Source organism: Rhinoderma darwinii, chromosome 9, assembly GCF_050947455.1.
Source record: "Rhinoderma darwinii isolate aRhiDar2 chromosome 9, aRhiDar2.hap1, whole genome shotgun sequence".
In the NCBI taxonomy this organism is placed as follows: domain Eukaryota; kingdom Metazoa; phylum Chordata; class Amphibia; order Anura; family Rhinodermatidae; genus Rhinoderma; species Rhinoderma darwinii.
This window is the reverse complement of record NC_134695.1, coordinates 77990504-78010960: the sequence shown is the minus strand read 5'-3', so window position 1 is coordinate 78010960 and position 20457 is coordinate 77990504. Positions and strand designations below refer to the sequence as shown.

General features: G+C 51.5%; 1 protein-coding gene across 1 annotated transcript in view; it reads right to left on the bottom strand.

The window, feature by feature from the left end:
- Positions 1 to 20457, bottom strand: part of OTOG (otogelin) — a 98606-nt gene that overhangs the window by 28045 nt on the left and 50104 nt on the right. Inside the window, exons 19-31 of the mRNA XM_075836793.1 lie at positions 17730 to 17847; positions 17260 to 17339; positions 13801 to 16649; positions 13140 to 13308; positions 12048 to 12193; positions 11551 to 11640; positions 10247 to 10430; positions 9088 to 9308; positions 8813 to 8951; positions 2352 to 2546; positions 1994 to 2206; positions 687 to 791; positions 22 to 129 (exon numbers count right to left, since the gene is read on the bottom strand). Of these exons, the coding sequence (XP_075692908.1) occupies positions 22 to 129; positions 687 to 791; positions 1994 to 2206; positions 2352 to 2546; positions 8813 to 8951; positions 9088 to 9308; positions 10247 to 10430; positions 11551 to 11640; positions 12048 to 12193; positions 13140 to 13308; positions 13801 to 16649; positions 17260 to 17339; positions 17730 to 17847 (4617 nt within the window). The remainder of the gene's footprint in view (positions 1 to 21; positions 130 to 686; positions 792 to 1993; positions 2207 to 2351; positions 2547 to 8812; positions 8952 to 9087; positions 9309 to 10246; positions 10431 to 11550; positions 11641 to 12047; positions 12194 to 13139; positions 13309 to 13800; positions 16650 to 17259; positions 17340 to 17729; positions 17848 to 20457) is intronic.

Genomic DNA, 20457 nt, shown 5'->3' with positions numbered 1-20457 from the left:
CAGCGGGAGTTCAGCTCTTACCACAGAAGTATCTGACACAGCAGGAATTATTAGTGTGAGCAGCAAACAGCGTCTGGTCGTCTCGACACTGCGGTCGCCCTTCTTGGTCACATTTCTCAGGGTCACATTCTGCAATAAAACATATTTCTGATAATAATGACACTACTTCTGAATGTGACAAACTGTATTTTGTGTGTGTGGAGCCTCGTACCCCTGCTAAACTGAACATCAGCGTCATTGCGGATCATCCCGGGAGCAGAAGACGTCAACAAACCTTACATTTATTAGCTTCTAGCGATAATTGCCCCCACTTCCACCCTCCCCACTACAGAGCCTGGTGGGAGGACTGGAACCTTCACGATCCTCCGAGTAGGAAAGAGCCGCTCTTCTTTGTGTTCACCATAGTCTGGACCACAAAGTGGAGCCACAATTTACAAGACAGGAGTGAAATGTTCTTTACCAAGATCTTCTGATCTGTTACCTGCGTGACATCGGTTTTATTCATCATATAACAGAAATCAAATCCTGATTATTACATGATGGAGATCGATGCCGAGTCGTCCTCACAACACACGTGAAAGTCTCCACCATTGGATCGACTACTTCCCACCACACCTAGTCCTCGCCTGACCCCGGAGCTGCTCCTGCATCATGGGAACATTATACAGAGCAGCGGTGGATCTTACCACACGTGTATCGGGGGCAGCAGGAGTCACGCTGGTAATATGCGGTCAGCTTCTGGTGACTGCGGCACGCCAGGATCAGGTCGTCACACAGCGACTCATTACACACTAAAGACACAAACAGCCTGTGTTACAATGAACCTGGAGTACGAGGTGAGAACAGGAGGGAAGATTCAGCAATGGTGTGATGGCTTTCTATAGACATTCTCCACATTTATGGGAGCGAGGCTTCAAGTCACACCAAATGTAATGGACATGGACGTTTTCTGGTCTGCCTGGTAAAAAATATCAGGAAAAACTTGATTAACTTAATCTGAAAAATGAACTTAAGTAAAGAAGAAGAGATGGACTGAAACTTCTGGGATGTGTTTACAAGTCGCAGCAAAAACCCATCCCAGAGGCGGAGACAACCCGTCCGAGAAGCGGAGACAACCCGTCCGAGAGCGGAGACAACCCGTCCGAGAGGCGGAGACAACCCGTCCGAGGGGCGGAGACAACCCGTCCGAGGGGCGGAGACAACCCCTCCGAGGGGCGGAGACAACCCGTCCGAGGGGCGGAGACAACCCGTCCGAGGGGCGGAGACAACCCGTCCGAGAGGCGGAGACAACCCGTCCGAGAGGCGGAGACAACCCGTCCGAGAGGCGGAGACAACCCGTCCGAGAGGCGGAGACAACCCGTCCGAGGCTGATGAGAACTCGTCTGACAAGGGATTATTATGGAGTTCATATCTCCATTCAGAATAAGACTGGGTTCACACACCCTATTTACGGACGTAATTCGGGCGATTTAGCCTCGAATTACGTCCAAAAATACGGCTCCAATGCGTCGGCAAACATCTGCCCATTCATTTGAATGGGCTTTATGATGTTCTGTGCCGACGGTCATTTTTTTTTAAAAAAGACGGCCGCGTCAAAGAAGTGCATGTCACTTCTTGAGACGTAAATGGAGCAGTTTTTCATTGGCACCATTGAAAAACAGCAATGTACGAGCAATTTACGTCTGAAATTCAGGAGCTGTTTTCTCCTGAAAACAGCTCCGTAATTTCAGCCGTAATGGACGCTGCCGTGTGAACATACCCTAAGGCCCTGTTCACACAGAGTTTTTTTATTCGTTTTTTGACGTGGAAACTGCGCCGAAAAACTTGTCAACAACCGCCCGAAAATGTCTCCCATTGATTTCAATGGGAGTTGGACGAGTATTTTTACAGCGAGTAAAAAAACCGCAAGGGTTTGAATGGGAACAGGCTGGAGGCTTATCAGGTCAGGAACGCTCTCCACACTCTACACAGATGTCGGACTTCCTCCACTTACCGCAGAGCTTCTGAGGACAGCACGTCTGGTCGTGGGAGACAGACACGAGTACCTCTCCATGTCGCCGGCAGTGCAGGTCATTTGTATCAGAACAGTTGTGCTGAACTGCAATTATAGTCTCGTTATCGACACATTTATAGGCGCAGCATCCCGCACCGGACGTCTGCCAGACCTCTCCTATCTCACGTGGGGTCCCAGTGCCGTCTGTACAAGCTGCAATCAGAAACAAACATCACTTCTCCGAAGAGCAGAACGTCTACACCTCCCACCAGGAACCACGGGGAACTCCTAGAGCTGGAGGAACATCCAGACAACCAACCCCAGCTGTGTATGAGGGAGCAGAGACACCAGTTATTACCGCATTTGCTCTCAGAAATGCACAAAGTGGAGTATTGACGGTGCAGAACTTCTCCCTCCGCACAGACGCAGCCCTCCGTCAGCGCAGAACACGACTCACTGCTGTACAGGTCAATCTCATTGTTCTGACACGTCGGCGGGATGTCACAGACTGGCAGGCAAACTCGATAAATCAATGATGGGGGGCAGTGAAATGCTGCAGAGAAACAGAGAATAATCTGTAGCACCCTCAGCACTCCAGATGTTGTGAAACTACAATTCCCAGCATGCCCTGACAGGCTTTGGCTGGACAAATAAGGCCGTTGGCTGTCAGTGCATGATGGGAGTTGTAGTTTTACAACAGCTGGAATGTGAAAAGTTGCTGACCCTACACTACACACAAGAGCTCACACTCTAGGCAAGGGACCCAACACCATGACCACCATCAGATCCACATCCCCCACCCCTCACAGGCTGCACTACAATCACCAACATCAGATCCACGTGTCCCCCCCCCCTCACAGGCTGCACTACAATCACCATCATCAGATCCACATCCCCTACCCCTCACAGGCTCCACTACAATCACCATCATCAGATCCACGTCCCCCACCCCTCACAGGCTCCACTACAATCACCATCATCAGATCCACGTCCCCCACCCCTCACAGGCTCCACTACAATCACCATCAGATCCACATCCCCACCCCTCACAGGCTGCAGTACAATCACCACCGTCAGATCCACGTCCCCCACCCCTCACAGGCAGAGCTACAATCACCATCATCAGATCCACGTCCCCCTCCCCTCATAGGCTGCACTACAATCATCATCATCAGATCCACGTCCCCCTCCCCTCACAGGCTGCAGTACAATCACCACCATCAGATCCACATCCCCCACCCCTCATAGGCTCCACTACAATCACCATCATCAGATCCACATCCCCACCCCTCACAGGCTCCACTACAATCACCATCAGATCCACGTCCCCCACCCCTCACAGGCTCCACTACAATCACCATCATCAGATCCACGTCCCCCACCCATCACAGGCTCCACTACAATCACCATCAGGTCCACGTCCCCCACCCCTCACAGGCTGCAGTCCAATCACCATTATTAGATCCACGTCCCTCACAGGCTCAACTACAATCACCACCATCAGATCCACGTCCTCCACCCCTCACAGGCTCCACTACAATCACCATCGTCAGATCCACGTCCCCCACCCCTCACAGGCTCCACTACAATCACCATCATCAGATCCACGTCCCCCACCCCCAACCCTCACAGTCTCCACTACAATCACCATCAGATCCACGTCCCCCTCCCCTCACAGGCTGCACTACAATCACCATCAGCTCCACATCCCCCACCCCTAACAGGCTCCACTACAATCACCATCAGATCCACGTCCCCCTCCCCTCACAGGCTGCAGTACAATCACCACCATCAGATCCACATCCCCCTCCCCTCACAGGCTGCACTACAATCACCATCATATCCACGTCCCCACCCCTCACAGGCTGAACTACAATCACCATCAGATCCACGTCCCCACCCCTCACAGGCTGCAGTACAATCACCACCATCAGATCCACGTCCCCACCCCTCACAGGCTGCAGTACAATTACCATCATCAGATGCACGTCCCCCACCCCCACCCCTCAGTCTCCACTACAATCACCATCAGATCCACGTCCCCCACCCCCACCCCTCAGTCTCCATTACAATCACCATCAGATCCATGTCCCCCTCCCCTCACAGGCTGCAGTACAATCACCATCATATCCACGTCCCCCACCCCTCACAGGCTGCAGTACAATCACCACCATCAGATCCACGTCCCCCACCCCTCACAGGCTGAACTACAATCACCATCAGGTCCACGTCCCCACCCCTCACAGGCTCCACTACAATCACCATCAGATCCACGTCCCTCATCCCTCACAGGCTGCAGTACAATCACCACCATCAGATCCACGTCCCCCACCCCTCACAGGCTGAACTACAATCACCATCATCAGATCCACGTCCCCCTCCCCTCATAGGCTGCAGTACAATCACCATCATCAGATCCACGTCCCCACCCCTCACAGGCTGAACTACAATCACCACCATCACATCCACGTCCCGCACCCCTTACAGGCTCCACTACAATCACCATCAACAGATCCACGTCCCCCACCCCTCACAGGCTCCACTACAATCACCATCAGATCCACGTCCCCCACCCCTTAAAGGCTGCACTACAATCACCACCATCAGATCCACGTCCCCCACCCCTCACAGGCTGCACTACAATCACCATCATCAGATCCATGTCCCTCACCCCTCACAGGCTGCAGTACAATCACCTACATCAGATCCACGTCCCCCACCCCTTAGAGGCTCCACTACAATCACCACCATCAGATCCACGTCCCCCACCCCTCACAGGCTGAACTACAATCACCATCACCAGATCCACGTCCCCCTCCCCTCATAGGCTGCAGTACAATCACCATCATCAGATCCATGTCCCCCACCCCTCACAGGCTGAACTACAATCACCATCATCAGATCCACGTCCCCCACCCCTCACAGGCTGCAGTACAATCACCACCATCAGATCCACGTCCCCCACCCCTCACAGGCTGCATTACAATCACCATCAGATCCACGTCCCCCACCCCTCACAGGCTCCACTACAATCACCATCATCATATCCACGTCCCCCTCCCCTCACAGGCTGCAGTACAATCACCACCATCAGATCCACATCCCCCACCCCTCACAGGCTCCATTACAATCACCATCAGATCCACGTCCCCCACCCCTCACAGGCTCCACTACAATCACCATCATCATATCCACGTCCCCCTCCCCTCACAGGCTGCAGTACAATCACCACCATCAGATCCACATCCCCCACCCCTCATAGGCTCCACTACAATCACCATCATCAGATCCACATCCCCACCCGTCACAGGCTCCACTACAATCACCATCAGATACACGTCCCCCACCCCTCACAGGCTCCACTACAATCACCATCATCAGATCCACGTCCCCCACCCATCACAGGCTCCACTACAATCACCATCAGATCCACGTCCCCCACCCCTCACAGGCTGCAGTCCAATCACCATCAGATCCACGTCCCCCACCCCTCACAGGCTGCAGTACAATCACCATCAGATCCACGTCCCCCACCCCTCACAGGCTCCACTACAACAACCACCATCAGATCCACGTCCCCCACCCCTCACAGGCTGAACTACAATCACCATCATCAGATCCACGTCCCCCTCCCCTCATAGGCTGCAGTACAATCACCATCATCAGATCCACGTCCCCCACCCCTCACAGGCTGAACTACAATCACCACCATCAGATCCACGTCCCCCACCCCTTACAGGCTCCACTACAATCACCATCATCAGATCCACGTCCCCCACCCCTCACAGGCTCCACTACAATCACCATCAGATCCACGTCCCCCACCCCTTACAGGCTGCACTACAATCACCATCAGATCCACGTCCCTCACCCCTCACAGGCTGCAGTACAATCACCTACATCAGATCCACGTCCCCCACCCCTTAGAGGCTCCACTACAATCACCATCATCAGATCCACGTCCCTCACAGGCTGCAGTACAATCACCACCATCAGATCCACGTCCCCCACCCCTCACAGGCTGAACTACAATCACCATCATCAGATCCACGACCCCCTCCCCTCACAGGCTGCAGTACAATCACCATCATCAGATCCACATCCCCCACCCCTCACAGGCTCCACTACAATCACCATCAGATCCACGTCCCCCACCCCTCACAGGCTCCACTACAATCACCATCAGATCCACCTCCCCCACCCCTCACAGGCTGCAGTACAATCACCATCATCATATCCACGTCCCCCTCCCCTCACAGGCTGCAGTACAATCACCACCATCAGATCCACATCCCCCACCCCTCACAGGCTCCACTACAATCACCATCATCAGATCCACGTCCCCCACCCCTCACAGGCTCCACTACAATCACCATCATCAGATCCACATCCCCCACCCCTCACAGGCTCGACTACAATCACCATCAGATCCACGTCCCCCACCCCTCACAGGCTGCACTACAATCACCATCATCAGATCCACGTCCCCCACCCCTCACAGGCTGCACTACAATCACCATCATCAGATACACATCCCCCACCCCTCACAGGCTCCACTACAATCACCATCAGATCCACGTCCCCCACCCCTCACAGGCTGCAGTCCAATCACCACCATCATCAGATCCACGTCCCCCACCCCTCACAGGCTGCAGTACAATCACCACCATCAGATCCACGTCCCCCTCCCCTCACAGGCTCCACTACAATCACCATGATCAGATCCATGTCCCGCACCCCTCACAGGCTGCACTACAATCACCATCATATCCACGTCGCCCACCCCTCACAGGATTCACTACAATCACCACCATCAGATCCATGTCCCCCACCCCTCACAGGCTGCACTACAATCACCACCATCAGATCCACGTCCCCCACCCCCCACAGGCTGCACTACAATCACCACCATCAGATCCACGTCCCCCACCCCTCACAGGCTCCACTACAATCACCATCAGATCCACGTCCCCCACCCCTCACAGGCTGCACTACAATCACCATCATCAGATCCACGTCCCTCACCCCTCACAGGTTGCAGTACAATCACCATCATATCCACGTCCCCCACCCCTCACAGGCTGCAGTACAATCACCACCATCAGATCCACGTCCCCCTCCCCTCACAGGCTCCACTACAATCACCATGATCAGATCCATGTCCCCCACCCCTCACAGGCTGCACTACAATCACCATCATCAGATCCACGTCCCCCACCCCTCACAGGCTGCACTACAATCACCATCATCAGATCCACATCCCTCACCCCTCACAGGCTCCACTACAATCACCATCATCAGATCCATGTCCCCCACCCCTCACAGGCTGCACTACAATCACCATCATATCCACGTCGCCCACCCCTCACAGGCTGCACTACAATCACCACCATCAGATCCACGTCCCCCACCCCTCACAGGCTGCAGTACAATCACCATCAGATCCACGTCCCCCACCCCTCACAGGCTCCACTACAATCACCATCATCAGATCCACGTTCCCCTCCCCTTCACAGGCTGCACTACAATCACCACCATCAGATCCACGTCCCCCACCCCTCACAGGCTCCACTACAATCACCATCAGATCCACGTCCCCCACCCCTCACAGGCTGCAGTACAATCACCATCAGATCCACGTCCCCCACCCCTCACAGGCTGCAGTACAATCACCACCATCAGATCCACGTCCCCCACCCCTCACAGGCTCCACTACAATCACCATCATCAGATCCACGTTCCCCTCCCCTTCACAGGCTGCACTACAATCACCACCATCAGATCCACGTTCCCCTCCCCTTCACAGGCTGCACTACAATCACCACCATCAGATCCACGTCCCCCACCCCTCACAGGCTGCACTACAATCACCACCATCAGATCCACGTCCCCCACCCCTCACAGGCTCCACTACAATCACCATCAGATCCACGTCCCCCACCCCTCACAGGCTGCAGTCCAATCACAATCATCAGATCCACGTCCCTCACCCCTCACAGGTTGCAGTACAATCACCATCATATCCACGTCCCCCACCCCTCACAGGCTGCAGTACAATCACCATCAGATCCACGTCCCCCTCCCCTCACAGGCTCCACTACAATCACCATGATCAGATCCACATCCCTCACCCCTCACAGGCTCCACTACAATCACCATCATCAGATCCATGTCCCCCACCCCTCACAGGCTGCACTACAATCACCATCATATCCACGTCGCCCACCCCTCACAGGCTGCACTACAATCACCACCATCAGATCCACGTCCCCCACCCCTCACAGGCTGCAGTACAATCACCATCAGATCCACGTCCCCCACCCCTCACAGGCTCCACTACAATCACCATCAGATCCACGTTCCCCTCCCCTTCACAGGCTGCACTACAATCACCACCATCAGATCCACGTCCCCCACCCCTCACAGGCTCCACTACAATCACCATCAGATCCACGTCCCCCACCCCTCACAGGCTGCAGTACAATCACCATCAGATCCACGTCCCCCACCCCTCACAGGCTCCACTACAATCACCATCAGATCCACGTCCCCCACCCCTCACAGGCTGCAGTACAATCACCACCATCAGATCCACGTCCCCCACCCCTCACAGGCTCCACTACAATCACCATCATCAGATCCACGTTCCCCTCCCCTTCACAGGCTGCACTACAATCACCACCATCAGATCCACGTCCCCCACCCCTCACAGGCTGCACTACAATCACCATCAGATTTGCGTCTATTTGTCATTTGTTGGATGTGGTGAATGTTGATTAGTTCGAGGCAGGAATAATAGATCAAACCAGCGCCACTTACGGCAGAAGTCTTGTCTCCTCCACTCGATGCAGACATTAAATTTGTGGCACATGGCGGTGTAGGCAGTCAGAGCTTTACACGGATCCTGAGCATACTGAATGTCTTTCACCCAGAGTTCACAGAACGCTTCCGGAGACACCTGCAGAACATTTATTATACACTGTAAAAAACATGATCTCCCCCTCCTCGTCCCTTAGACACGTCTGATAAGGGGCCCTTTGAGTCGGACGTTTTTACAACGTGAGAAGCGGTGCCCGCCGCCCCGTGGTACATACGTATGCATGACAGCTGCTGAACGTCTGGTTTAGGATCAATCCCAAACACTCGGAGCAATCCATGACTGAGCAGTTCACTTCCCGGTGTCTTTCTTTTCCAACATATTTTAACGTGTAAGGAACTTGCCAGCTGTCCACGAATTCCTCAGAATCGTCGTTCTTGGACAAGACTCGGCCATTGGGCAAAATAAAGTCGTTTGTTGCATTTCCATCACAGAACCCTGAAAAGAAGGATACAGCACAAGCATTAACAGCTCTTTCTGAGCCGCTGGACTGGACAATGTCAGTGAATCTGGATGTAACTGTCGAGATCCGCCAAAAAATAAATCAAATGTTGTGTCTGTGGGAATCAACGTGGGCACATTCCACGCTCAGGTTTATTCTCTTAGTCACTGGATATTTCTAAAGGCTTCCCCCAGTGGTTGGTCCTGGAGGGAGAATGGCGACAATAACCAGGTCTTCACATCAGGTGGACGGAGAGTTCTAGAATCTGACAGACGATGCTCAGCACTATGGGACGACCACTCAGCTCTGACCACGTAAAAAGCTTCAGGCCGTGACAGCCATGTTTACCAAGTCATCTGATGATGTCATGAGGTGACGTCAATAATTATTATACCGGGTCCAGCGCCTGTTCTCCATTGATGTGATCATTATGAAACGTGACCACACGGCGCCACGCTGACCACTGGAGGAGCAGGGATTCATCTGGGTTTAATGCGGGTAAGTAGCAAGTAACCTTTGGGAAGGAGAACCACAACTGAGGAGGGAGAATATACACCAGACAACCAGAAACACAGCATCACAAAGTCACACAGAGTAAAATGAGAAAAAAAATAGGGGCATCCTCAAAACTAATAGCGACCGATCCGCACAGAACGAAGCTGCGACTGCGCCTATAAGGGCCGACACTGATCACGTACTAGAAGGGGGTGAGCGATCCGACCTCAACTCCCCCGTGTGCAGCACAGGTAATGGGGTAAATCACTGCCGACACGTTTCATTCCTTTCTTGTTGATCATTGTACGTGGACTTGTGTTACTTTATAAAACATGAAATGTCCGAGGGGGTAAAAATATTTTCTAGGCGCATGTATTTTGGGTTGGGCTAGAGGTGCAGTGCCCTGTATACCAGACCCGCACGTATTTGTCGTACTCACCACACAGTCCCATCGATGTGGGTTTACTGGTGGAGTTGGACTCAATGATCATCAGACCCGTGCTGTGAAACCACTGAATTTTAACATCTGACGGAGTGTCGATTAGGTACATATGTCCGGTATCCACGATCTTGTATCCATATTTCCTGACCATTGGCCAGGCGTTCCTTGAGTTCACAACGACCTATAAAAAAGATCATAGAGTTATAGAGGGAAAAAAGTCACACGTCCATAAAGTACAAGCAGCAGCTTGGCGCCGTGCACATGACAGAAATGTCCATGGATCCCATCGAGTTCAGCAGGATCCATCTACCATGTAATGTTAATAGGACCGCCGGGCTGTCGGAAGAGTCTGGAGCAAACAGAGAAGTCCGGCAGCTGCTTGTCCCCCTCCCCCCGGCCCGGGCACATATGTCATTTCTGCTTTCCTTGCTGCTTTACAGGGTTCGGCATTTCTCGGGGCAGCTCTAGTTTTATTTAGATGCAGCACTTCAATATTTTGAGCGTTACGCAATGCGAGGAACGGGAAACCCTCATCATCACAACCTCCACTCCTCATAGGCAGATGACAGTCTAATGTGGGACCTGAGACTAAATCATTGAGAAATGTTGTACGTTTGTGAACCCCTTCACCTCATGAAGCCTAAATGAACTTGTCAGGGATTCAGTGTAAGAATTTAATGTCAAATTGCAGCAGCTGAATAATAAGTCTGCAGTGCGGGATTCTCAAGATGGCAGACACCAATTCCACCCACATCATACACCTGGGCGCAAGCTTCTCTGCTGTTAAACAGGACTGTCCATGAGGGCATTGTTACCTCCAAGGAGGCTGGATGGATGGATGGGTGTTTGGGTGGACGGATAGGTGGACGGATGGGTGGATGGACGGACGGACGTGTGGGTGGATGGATGGACGAATGGGTAGATGGATGGACGGATGGATGGGTGGATGAATGGGTAGATGGGTGGATGGATGGGGATAGATGGACGGTTGGATATATGGGTGGATGGATGGATGGGTGGATGAGGGAATGGGTGGATGGATGGACGGATGGATGGGTGGATGGATGGGGGGATAGATGGACGGTTGGATATATGGGTGGAAGGGTGGATGGATGGATGGGTGGGTAGATGGATGGGTGGATATATGGGTGGAAGGGTGGAAGGGTGGATGGGGGAATGGGTGGGTGGATGGATGGGTGGACGTATACAGCTTTGGACTAATAATTGAGACGTCCTTTCATCTCTTTTACGCCAACTCATGATGAGCATTAAGATATTGTGAAAAGATATTCATCACTTACTTTCCGATTTAAGCGATCAATGACGATCTGGTTGGATTCATAGGTTAGCTCTAGCACAGATAAACACAAGGTAACGTCGCTTGTATTGACCTGTGAGAAAAGAGAAGGTCTATGTCAGTACAAGCAATCCCTGCCACCCTCCTAGTACCAGAAGCCATGGCTGGCAGGGATCTTGTATTGTTAGCTGGACATCAGTGTTACCTAGATGCCAGGCGGCATGGCTTATCTAACATACATCAGGACCATACATGGTGGTCTCCTTCTCCAAACCCCTAGTTTACCCCAGACTCTGCTTGTATCTCCAGATAACATGCATACACACGGCCTGCCAAGCATGGTGGACATCCCCTTCAGGATAACGTTGATCTGCTCTGGTGTTTAGGACAGGATTTCCTGGTGATTCCTCCACCATCTGTGATCCTTTATGTTCCACCATCGGCTTCTCTAAGCTCTTCCTTCTTTAATGTCCTGCATGGAACAAGCGACTGACTCCTCACCTGCCCTGTGTGTCCGCACTGTGAAACCTGCACCGTAATAGACTCGTCCTCAGTCAGAGTCACGATGTACGAGGCTTCTTTATACAACGCAAGATAACGGCCATCAAACGTAACAAAGCTCAAGTCTGAGAAGATGGAGCAGCGGCCTGAAACAGAAAGCAGATTCTCTAATAAGGAAACCAAAAGGAAGGAGCGCAGGTGGTCAAACACTCATCCATTCACCTCTCAGGGAGACCAAAACGAGACTTTAAGGCCAAGTTCACACATTATAGATTTGTTGCATATTTTCAGTGCGGAGTCTAAATCGAAAATATGCGACAATGTACAGAACAATGAATGTCAATGGGGTTTCACCCCCCCCCCCCCCACCTCTCACACTCGCTGTTTGTTGGAGATTTTGTCCAAATTTGCCGCAGCTTTCACCTATTACATGTAACACAATGCGGATTTCAGGGAATATTCACAGCGGAAAATCTCCTACATGTGAACATAGAACAAGCTGCCGGATGTAACAACGAGGCCGAATGTTCCCACAACTCCCTCCATAATCCACTAGAGATGTACGTCAAGGCTCATTACCCTGCACTCGAGGGAGTAGGGAACATTTAACGCCCCATTGGCTAACTACAGCAAATGATCATAGGGAGCCAACACAACAATGGGACATACCTCTAGAATGGGGTCCAGGATAAAAACAGCTGAAATCAGGGAGACGGTGCTATTCAGGTCAATAAATCAGTTCAACTTGTATGACCCAGTAAGAGGTCTCCTTAAAGCGGTTAGCGGGGGCCATGAGAAGTGGGGAGCAACTCAATCCAGCAATGTCCCCCTTTCCTGTGGGCTCTGAGGATCAATGTGCCGTCTCTCTTTCAGACAATGTAACGAGGGGTGACCACCTCTGGAGAGCTATGCCCTGGGATGGAAGGATGGGATGGCATGAACCGTGCCCCTTGTATGTCTCCAGGGGCCCCCTCTGCTCTATGTTTGCACTTGCCGGCACGGTTCATGGTAGTCAGACGTCCACTTGCTGTATTCACATATATTATCACACTCACTGGTCATTACGGCAGCCTGGGAGACTCGGATACTTACAGGCGCACTCCCATTTGGGGCAGCAGCGATCTCCATTCATCTGGACAGCGAATCCCAGGAGTCCACAGCTGGGCTGCGTTACATTGTACGGACAATGCTGCGATTTATTCACCTGGATTAGTTGTCCATCCACACAGATATGTTTAATGCACTCGTTCTCCATGTAGGGCTGCAAGACAAGAAAGGCGCATCAGTCGGCGTCCAGCGTCCTCCTGGAGTCACCAGAGCTGCTCCAGAACCTTCTAATGTCCATTACCACGAGAGTCTAGAATAGAGACAACCGGCCGCCGTGCGTCTGCAGGTTACGGTATTACATGACCGCACGCCCGGCACGCTCATTATACACCCCTGTACACTAGATCAGGGATTCTCCAATGGCGAGGCAGTTCTGATCACATGTGGATCTCTCCTGCGGCACCAATCCCTCGTTAGGAACATGATGGACTATCTGCCTTTTCTCAGCTTCTTCTGGGTTTAGGAGAAGTTGAGCACGATTTCTCATTTTGGCCCGGACTTGGACCATGTTGGTGAGGCCTCGGCTACATTATGTTCTTGCCGGTTCGGCACTAAATCTGATCATTACATACTCCCAGATTACAACCCGCGTCTGACCTGCTCACTCTCTAGATTGGAGCTCCACATACATCCCCTCATTACTTACAGTGCATGACTGGATTGTGGCAGGTTCTCTTGATGACAACAAGGAGGATGCAGTGATTGCTGCCGACATGCCGCGAGTGCTGCTCTGGAGGGAAGGATAAGCCGCTTCGGTCTTCTTGAAGGTTTTGGATGAAGTCATCACTGGATGTTGAGAAGACGTTGGTTCTGTCGTGGGTGGCAGCTTGTACTGTGGCCGGTCAGTAAGGCTTGGAGTAGAGGCAGCCGTCTTGTTCCCTGTAACTTGTACATGTATATAATGCGTCAGGAACACGGGCGTCACAGGAACATAGGTGGCGTTTACAGGAGAGGGTGTATGAGGACGGGAGTGCAGAGAAGTGTCTTCTGCCCATGTGGAATGTTTGGGTTTTTTCTCTGAAGTTGACGAGGATTTTGCAGGAGTCACCACGGTCTGTTCACTAACAGGAGAGTGCGATGTGAGGAGGCGACCAAATGATGTGGTCAAAGAGCCGGTGATAAGTGATGGGCGAGACATTGTAGATGCCAGAGCCGCCGGGGGGGCGGTAGCAGAGGCTCTGGTTACAGCTGAGGTTTGTTTCTTCTCAGTGATGGACCCAGGAGACGTCTTGTCCTCGGCTGATGGCTGATAAGTGGCTAATGTTTCAGATACAACCACTGATTGAGGAGCAGAAATGATCTGACCTGTGCTTTTATAGGTCTCTGCTGTTGACGGATCTCTCCATTCACTTGTGCTCGCTTTTGATGTAAGAAAGGTTCCAGCTTCTTCTGTAGATGGTTTTTCTTGTGATTCGGTGACTTTCGATGTTGCGCTGTGCTGGGAAGACGACTCTGGTGTAGACTCGCTGCTGATATGGAGTATTGGCTTGGTAGTATTGTGTGTCGTGTTTATTGTGTCAGTTAACAAGGTCGTCTTTTTCTTGGCGCTCACGTGCGTAGTTATTGGTGGCTCAGAATAAGAAGCAGCTGGGGGTAACGAGGTCGGAGCACTTCTATATGTAGCTGCATTAGTTGTCTGTGTTGTTGTGGAGGTCTGGATCAGAGGGTGGTCAGAAGTTGGCATGGGGAAACGAATAGGGGTTTTAGCAGAGGTGTACATCTGTGTTACTGACAGGACTGGCGCCATCGTGGCACTTGTGGTGGAGGTCTTTATTAATGCCATTTCTGGGACCCCCGTATGGGACGTTGTCTGCGAGGTTTCCTCTGGGGGATGAGTGGGAGGCAGTTTGGTATCATATACAGACACATTGGTCGGTGACAGTGTTCCTCCTGTGTATGGGATGGATGTTATTGCACCGGTTGTGTTACTCAGGTCTACCATGAACGTGGTAAACGTGGTCGTGGCCATGGGTTCTGTTCTGGGCTGTGCAGTCGCTGGTCTGGTGGACATTACAGTGGTGGTTACTGCGCCATGGGATGTTATCTCTACTGATGTGGGCTCTTCCGTTGATGCCGCTGGGGTGAATGATGCCATTTTTGTGATAATAGTTGCATCGGTTGCCTCCGAGGTTGACTTTACCGTGGTGACTTCTGAGCTTTGTGACCTGGTTCCCTCCTCTCTTGTGACCAGATAAACTGCATGCTGGCCAGGTGACAATTCAGACACTCTAGCAGTTCTGTAATCTGCAGTCCTAGATGAAGCACTTAGGCTTGAAGACAATCTTGTCCTTTCAGTCAGCAGAGGAGTCTGAGAAGTTGCTTTCTTGGGGGTAACGGCCGTTTTCACTGGGGGAGTCCATGGCCTCGTTGACATGGTGAGTGTTTCTGATGATGGCGGAGAAGGATATTGTGTAGGGAGAGTGATAGTAACAGGGAGCATGGAGCTGCTGAGAAGGTAGACAGACACTGATTCATTCTCTCTTGTGACTAGAAGACTTGTGGTAGGGGGCAGCACAGTGTAGGTTGGAGGTCCTTCTGTGGTGGCTTTCGTGGTGATGCTTTTCTTTGATGATGTTCGGGTTATTTCTGCTTTGGACTCAGTCGAATACTTTGCATGTGACACTTTTGTGACGAGCGGTGTGACTCTATCAGTGCGGTCCGTCACCAGCTTGGTGGACATTAGGAATGTTTGCATTGTGGATGGTCTCGTGTCCATTGACAGTTTGGAGGCCTCCACAGATTTACTTGTGTCTGTAGTAATTGCAGTTTGTAAGACTGATGTTGCTGTCAGTAGTGGCCTAGAGACCAGCGTATAACGTGCAGTTGTGGCCCTGGGCGTTGGTGGTGGTGGTGGAAGGTGTGATGCTTCCAGTTCTGCTTGGGAGGCAGTGTCCTCAGCCAAAGATGTATACAAGTGTGTATGAGGCTCAGTGGACCCCGGCGTGGAGCCTGTCCGTAGCGTGGACGTTGCTGAATGTTGTGTTATAGTTATACTAGTCAGAAGTCCAGCGGCAAGAGAAGAAACTGCCGCTGTGGTTCCATTTGGTAGAGCGGTTAAAGACCTAGGAGCTTCAGCAATTGTTGTCAGAGAGGAGGACGTGGCGTTTGTGCCCGGAGATGTGGAGGTGTCTGGTCTAGTGACTGCTACTTGTGAGCGTTGTATGTCTGTAACCCACGTGGTCTGAGCACTTGTAGCAGATCCTGGTGTAGTGAATCCAGTCCTCGGGGGATCTGTCTGTGTCGGGGCGCGCACAATATCAGTCACAACTTTGGTGCGTTCACCAGATTCCATTGTGGCATGAAATGTGGCGCCTGACTTTACGCTGGATGTTGCTGCACGGATTGTGGGGGAGAAAGGTCTGGTTAGAAGTTCAGTCACTTTACCGTCTCCTGTCACCAGCGAAGTCGTTGATGTGGTGACATTCATCATGGGGGTCAGTCTGGGGTGCTCTGTTGTGGCATGTAATGTTGTCCAATTCACTGCAGGTTCAATACCTGTGAATAAAAAGGTAAAATGTGGGAAATCATCATCTCAAAAAGGTGACATCAACGGAACGATGAAAGACGCGTAACGGGAGGCTCTGCCGTATGACCACATAGTCTACACAGGGAGCGACGTGCTGCAGGAACCCTACTGACCCTGCCGTCCAGCTCATCAGTCACAGACAGGGAAGGTACAGCTCCTCCACACACACCACACACACACCACACACCCACCACACCCACCACACACCCAACACCCTCCACACACACACTCCACACACTCCACACACTCCACACACTCCACACACTCCACACACTCCACACACTCCACACACTCCACACACTCCACACACTCCACACACTCCACACACTCCACACACTCCACACACTCCACACACTCCACACACTCCACACACTCCCCACTCCACACACTCCCCACTCCACACACTCTCCACACACACACTCCCCACTCCACACACACACACACTCCACACACACACACACTCCACACACACACACACTCCACACACACACACACACACACACTCCACACACACACCACACACACTCCACACACACACTCACACACACACACTCCACACACTCCACATCCGGTACTTACAGTCCGGGAAGAAGACACATTTTTTGGTAACTTCATCCAGGACCATGTCTGGGGGACACAATGGGAAGCAGCCTTCAACCCTACAAGAGATACATGAAGCCTGGTCAGACCTGGGCCCGGGAATAAGCATTGGAAACGATTCGCTCTCCTCCTCCCAATGTTTTACAGAAAATATTAAGATTTCATGGAGATGAGATACATCGGATGCAGCGCGGAGGAGGGGACTGGACGCTGCGCACACATAAAATTCGTATTGAAGCGTCCAGATCTGAACACGGTCACTGCAACCAATAGCAAGGTTATTGATTCATATGAGCTTAAAGGGTTAATCCATCTTATAAACGGATTGGAATTCCTGCTATCATTTTATAAAATAGGAGTAACCCTTTAACTACTGGTTGCTGCTGGGAAACCAGGACATTTATCTCACGCGGTCTCTGTCTTTGTGAGGAGGCTGAAGTAGCGCTTACCGAGGGACCCTGTGACAGCGCTCGCCGGCCGGGTCTCTGCATGTTCCGTAACAAGCACTAGTACAAGCATCGTAGCGCCACTCACAGGTAGATCGTGAAATCACACGTAACTTGGAATCTGCAAAATAAAATGTGGTCAGATTGTAGTCGGGACATGAGGGAGATGGATTTACAGCAATTCAGTCGTCTCATTTCCCAACCACCAAGACCCTAATACTGAAGCTTCAAGATGGCAGTGCACCGCCCATGTAGCCCCAGTTTTAGTCCTGAGCTTGTGAAACACCCGCTGAGGTAGTCCCAGTTTTAGTCCTGAGCTTGTGCCACACCCGCTGATGTAGTCCCAGTTTTAGTCCTGAGCTTGTGCCGTACCCGCTGATGTAGTCCCAGTTTTAGTCCTGGGCTTGTGCCGCACCGGCTGATGTAGTCCCAGTTTTAGTCCTGAGCGTGTGCCGTACCGGCTGATGTAGTCCCAGTTTTAGTCCTGGGCTTGTGCCGCACCCGCTGATGTAGTCCCAGTTTTAGTCCTGGGCTTGTGCCGCACCCGCTGATGTAGTCCCAGTTTTAGTCCTGAGCTTGTGCCGCACCCGCTGATGTAGTCCCAGTTTTAGTCCTGAGCTTGTGCCGTACTGATCTCCAATTACATGAGGACAAATTATTTAGTTAAACCGCCTGTGACTCCCTCATTTGTATCTTCGCCATGCCAATAAGCCCATGATACGCTCCGGTCTGCCGCTCGTTGTCTTTATTGGTCACTAACCTAAACATGTCCCACATCCCTTACGTTGATGGACATTGTAATAAATAATGGGAGGCAGGAGCGGCCATGTTGTGTATCAAACATTGGAGCCAGAATGTCATCCCAGGCGGTAGTTCGTGTATAAGGGTGGTGTGAGAGAGTGAGAGAGTGAGAGAGTGAGAGAGTGAGAGAGTGAGAGAGTGAGAGAGTGAGAGAGTGAGAGAGTGAGAGAGTGAGAGAGTGAGAGAGAGAGAGAGAGAGAGAGAGAGAGAGAGAGAGAGAGAGAGAGAGAGAGAGAGAGAGAGAGAGAGAGAGAGAGAGAGAGAGAGAGAGAGAGAGAGAGAGAGTGAGAGTGAGAGTGAGAGTGAGAGTGAGAGAGAGAGAGAGAGAGAGAGAGAGAGTGAGAGAGTGAGAGAGAGAGAGCGAGAGAGAGAGAGAGAGAGAGAGAGACCGAGGCGCCACACAAGGACTGGTGAGAACCCGGAGAGGCTGTACCTGTGCTGGGGCCTGATGTGCAGGGTCCCGGAAAACGAGCGGTGGCGGGGGGGGGGTCACCCGCACTATGAACAAAGTAAGCAAGAGGGGGAGCGTAAAGGAGACATTCAGTATAGTCAAAGTGAAGCATGAGCCCGCGGTGTCCAGCCACACAAATGACTTAGGAATAGCGGCGTCTCATACTATAGCGCTGTAGGGGCCTCCTTAGATAGCGGCCAGTCACTACCAACAACACAAGGGACGAGAAGCCTGAATCACGCAGACCCAGCCACCATCGTGCGGCCTACTAGGCAGACTTGGCCTTGCATCGTGGACGGGCGTCCTTGACCCTAATTCTGCCCGTCACACACAACAAGCAGCGATCCTGCCGGCCTGCTCCACCTGGATATAGCGCACCTATTTTGAAACAAAGGTATTTTTATTTTATTTTGTTTTTAGTGCGACGTTTCAGTCTAAGCGACCTTCCTCTTGTGACGATGTAACGCTGTATTCATACCTGTATTTGGATGTTTTCTACCTGATCCTGATTGTAGTTGTTTTACTTCTTGTTTTCTCTGCCTTTTGGAGTGATTGATGAGCCTCAGCGTCTGTATACACTTGTCCAGCGTAACAACATGTCATTATTCTTATACCCATCCCCCCCCTTCCCTCATATCTTGTGTTGTATGATCTACATTCTCATATTGACTACAGTTCTTGAATTATTCCAGTGCCTGATGAAGGTCACTTAGACTGAAACGTCGCACTCTGCCACGGACATTAAAAACAAAATAAAAATACCTTTGTTTCAATATTTTAGTGCCGGACACTCTTTTATACTCCTATTTGGGTTGGGCCCCTATCCGTGCAAAACCCCATCCTGCCACCCAGTATCTGGTGCGGTCTGAACCTACACACACCACCTGTATATAGTTGTAACTAGGTGCAGTCCCGCTCACATTGGAAGAATAATAGCAATTAGACCTACCGGTAATTGTATTTCCAGGAGTCCATCATGACAGCACTACAGGAGGTTGCCCTCTTGACCTCTGTAGGGACAGGAAGACAGAGAGGTTACAAGGCCCCTCCCACCACCCACTTGCCAGTGTTTTTCAATTACTACACCAGGATGGATGCAACCCTATTTTATTTCTAGGGATAATAACTGACATGTTAAATGCACAAATCAGAATTCAATAAGGGAGGGAATATAATGGTGCTGTCATGATGGATTCCTGGAAATACAATTACCGGTAGGTCTAATTGCTATTTTCCAGTACATCCCACAGGAGCAATACCAGATTATAATGCTCAGGGCGGGACTATGGATTGGAGGACTTTCCGTCCAAAACTTAAATCCGTATCGGACAGAACATCGAGTCTATAATGTTTGTAAAACGTATGATGGCTTGACCAAGTGGCAGCTTTGCAGATTTGGTCAATAGAGGCTTCTCTTCTTTCTGCCCAGGATGCCGAGACTGCCCTTGTTGAATGGGCTCTGATGCCTTGTGGGGCACA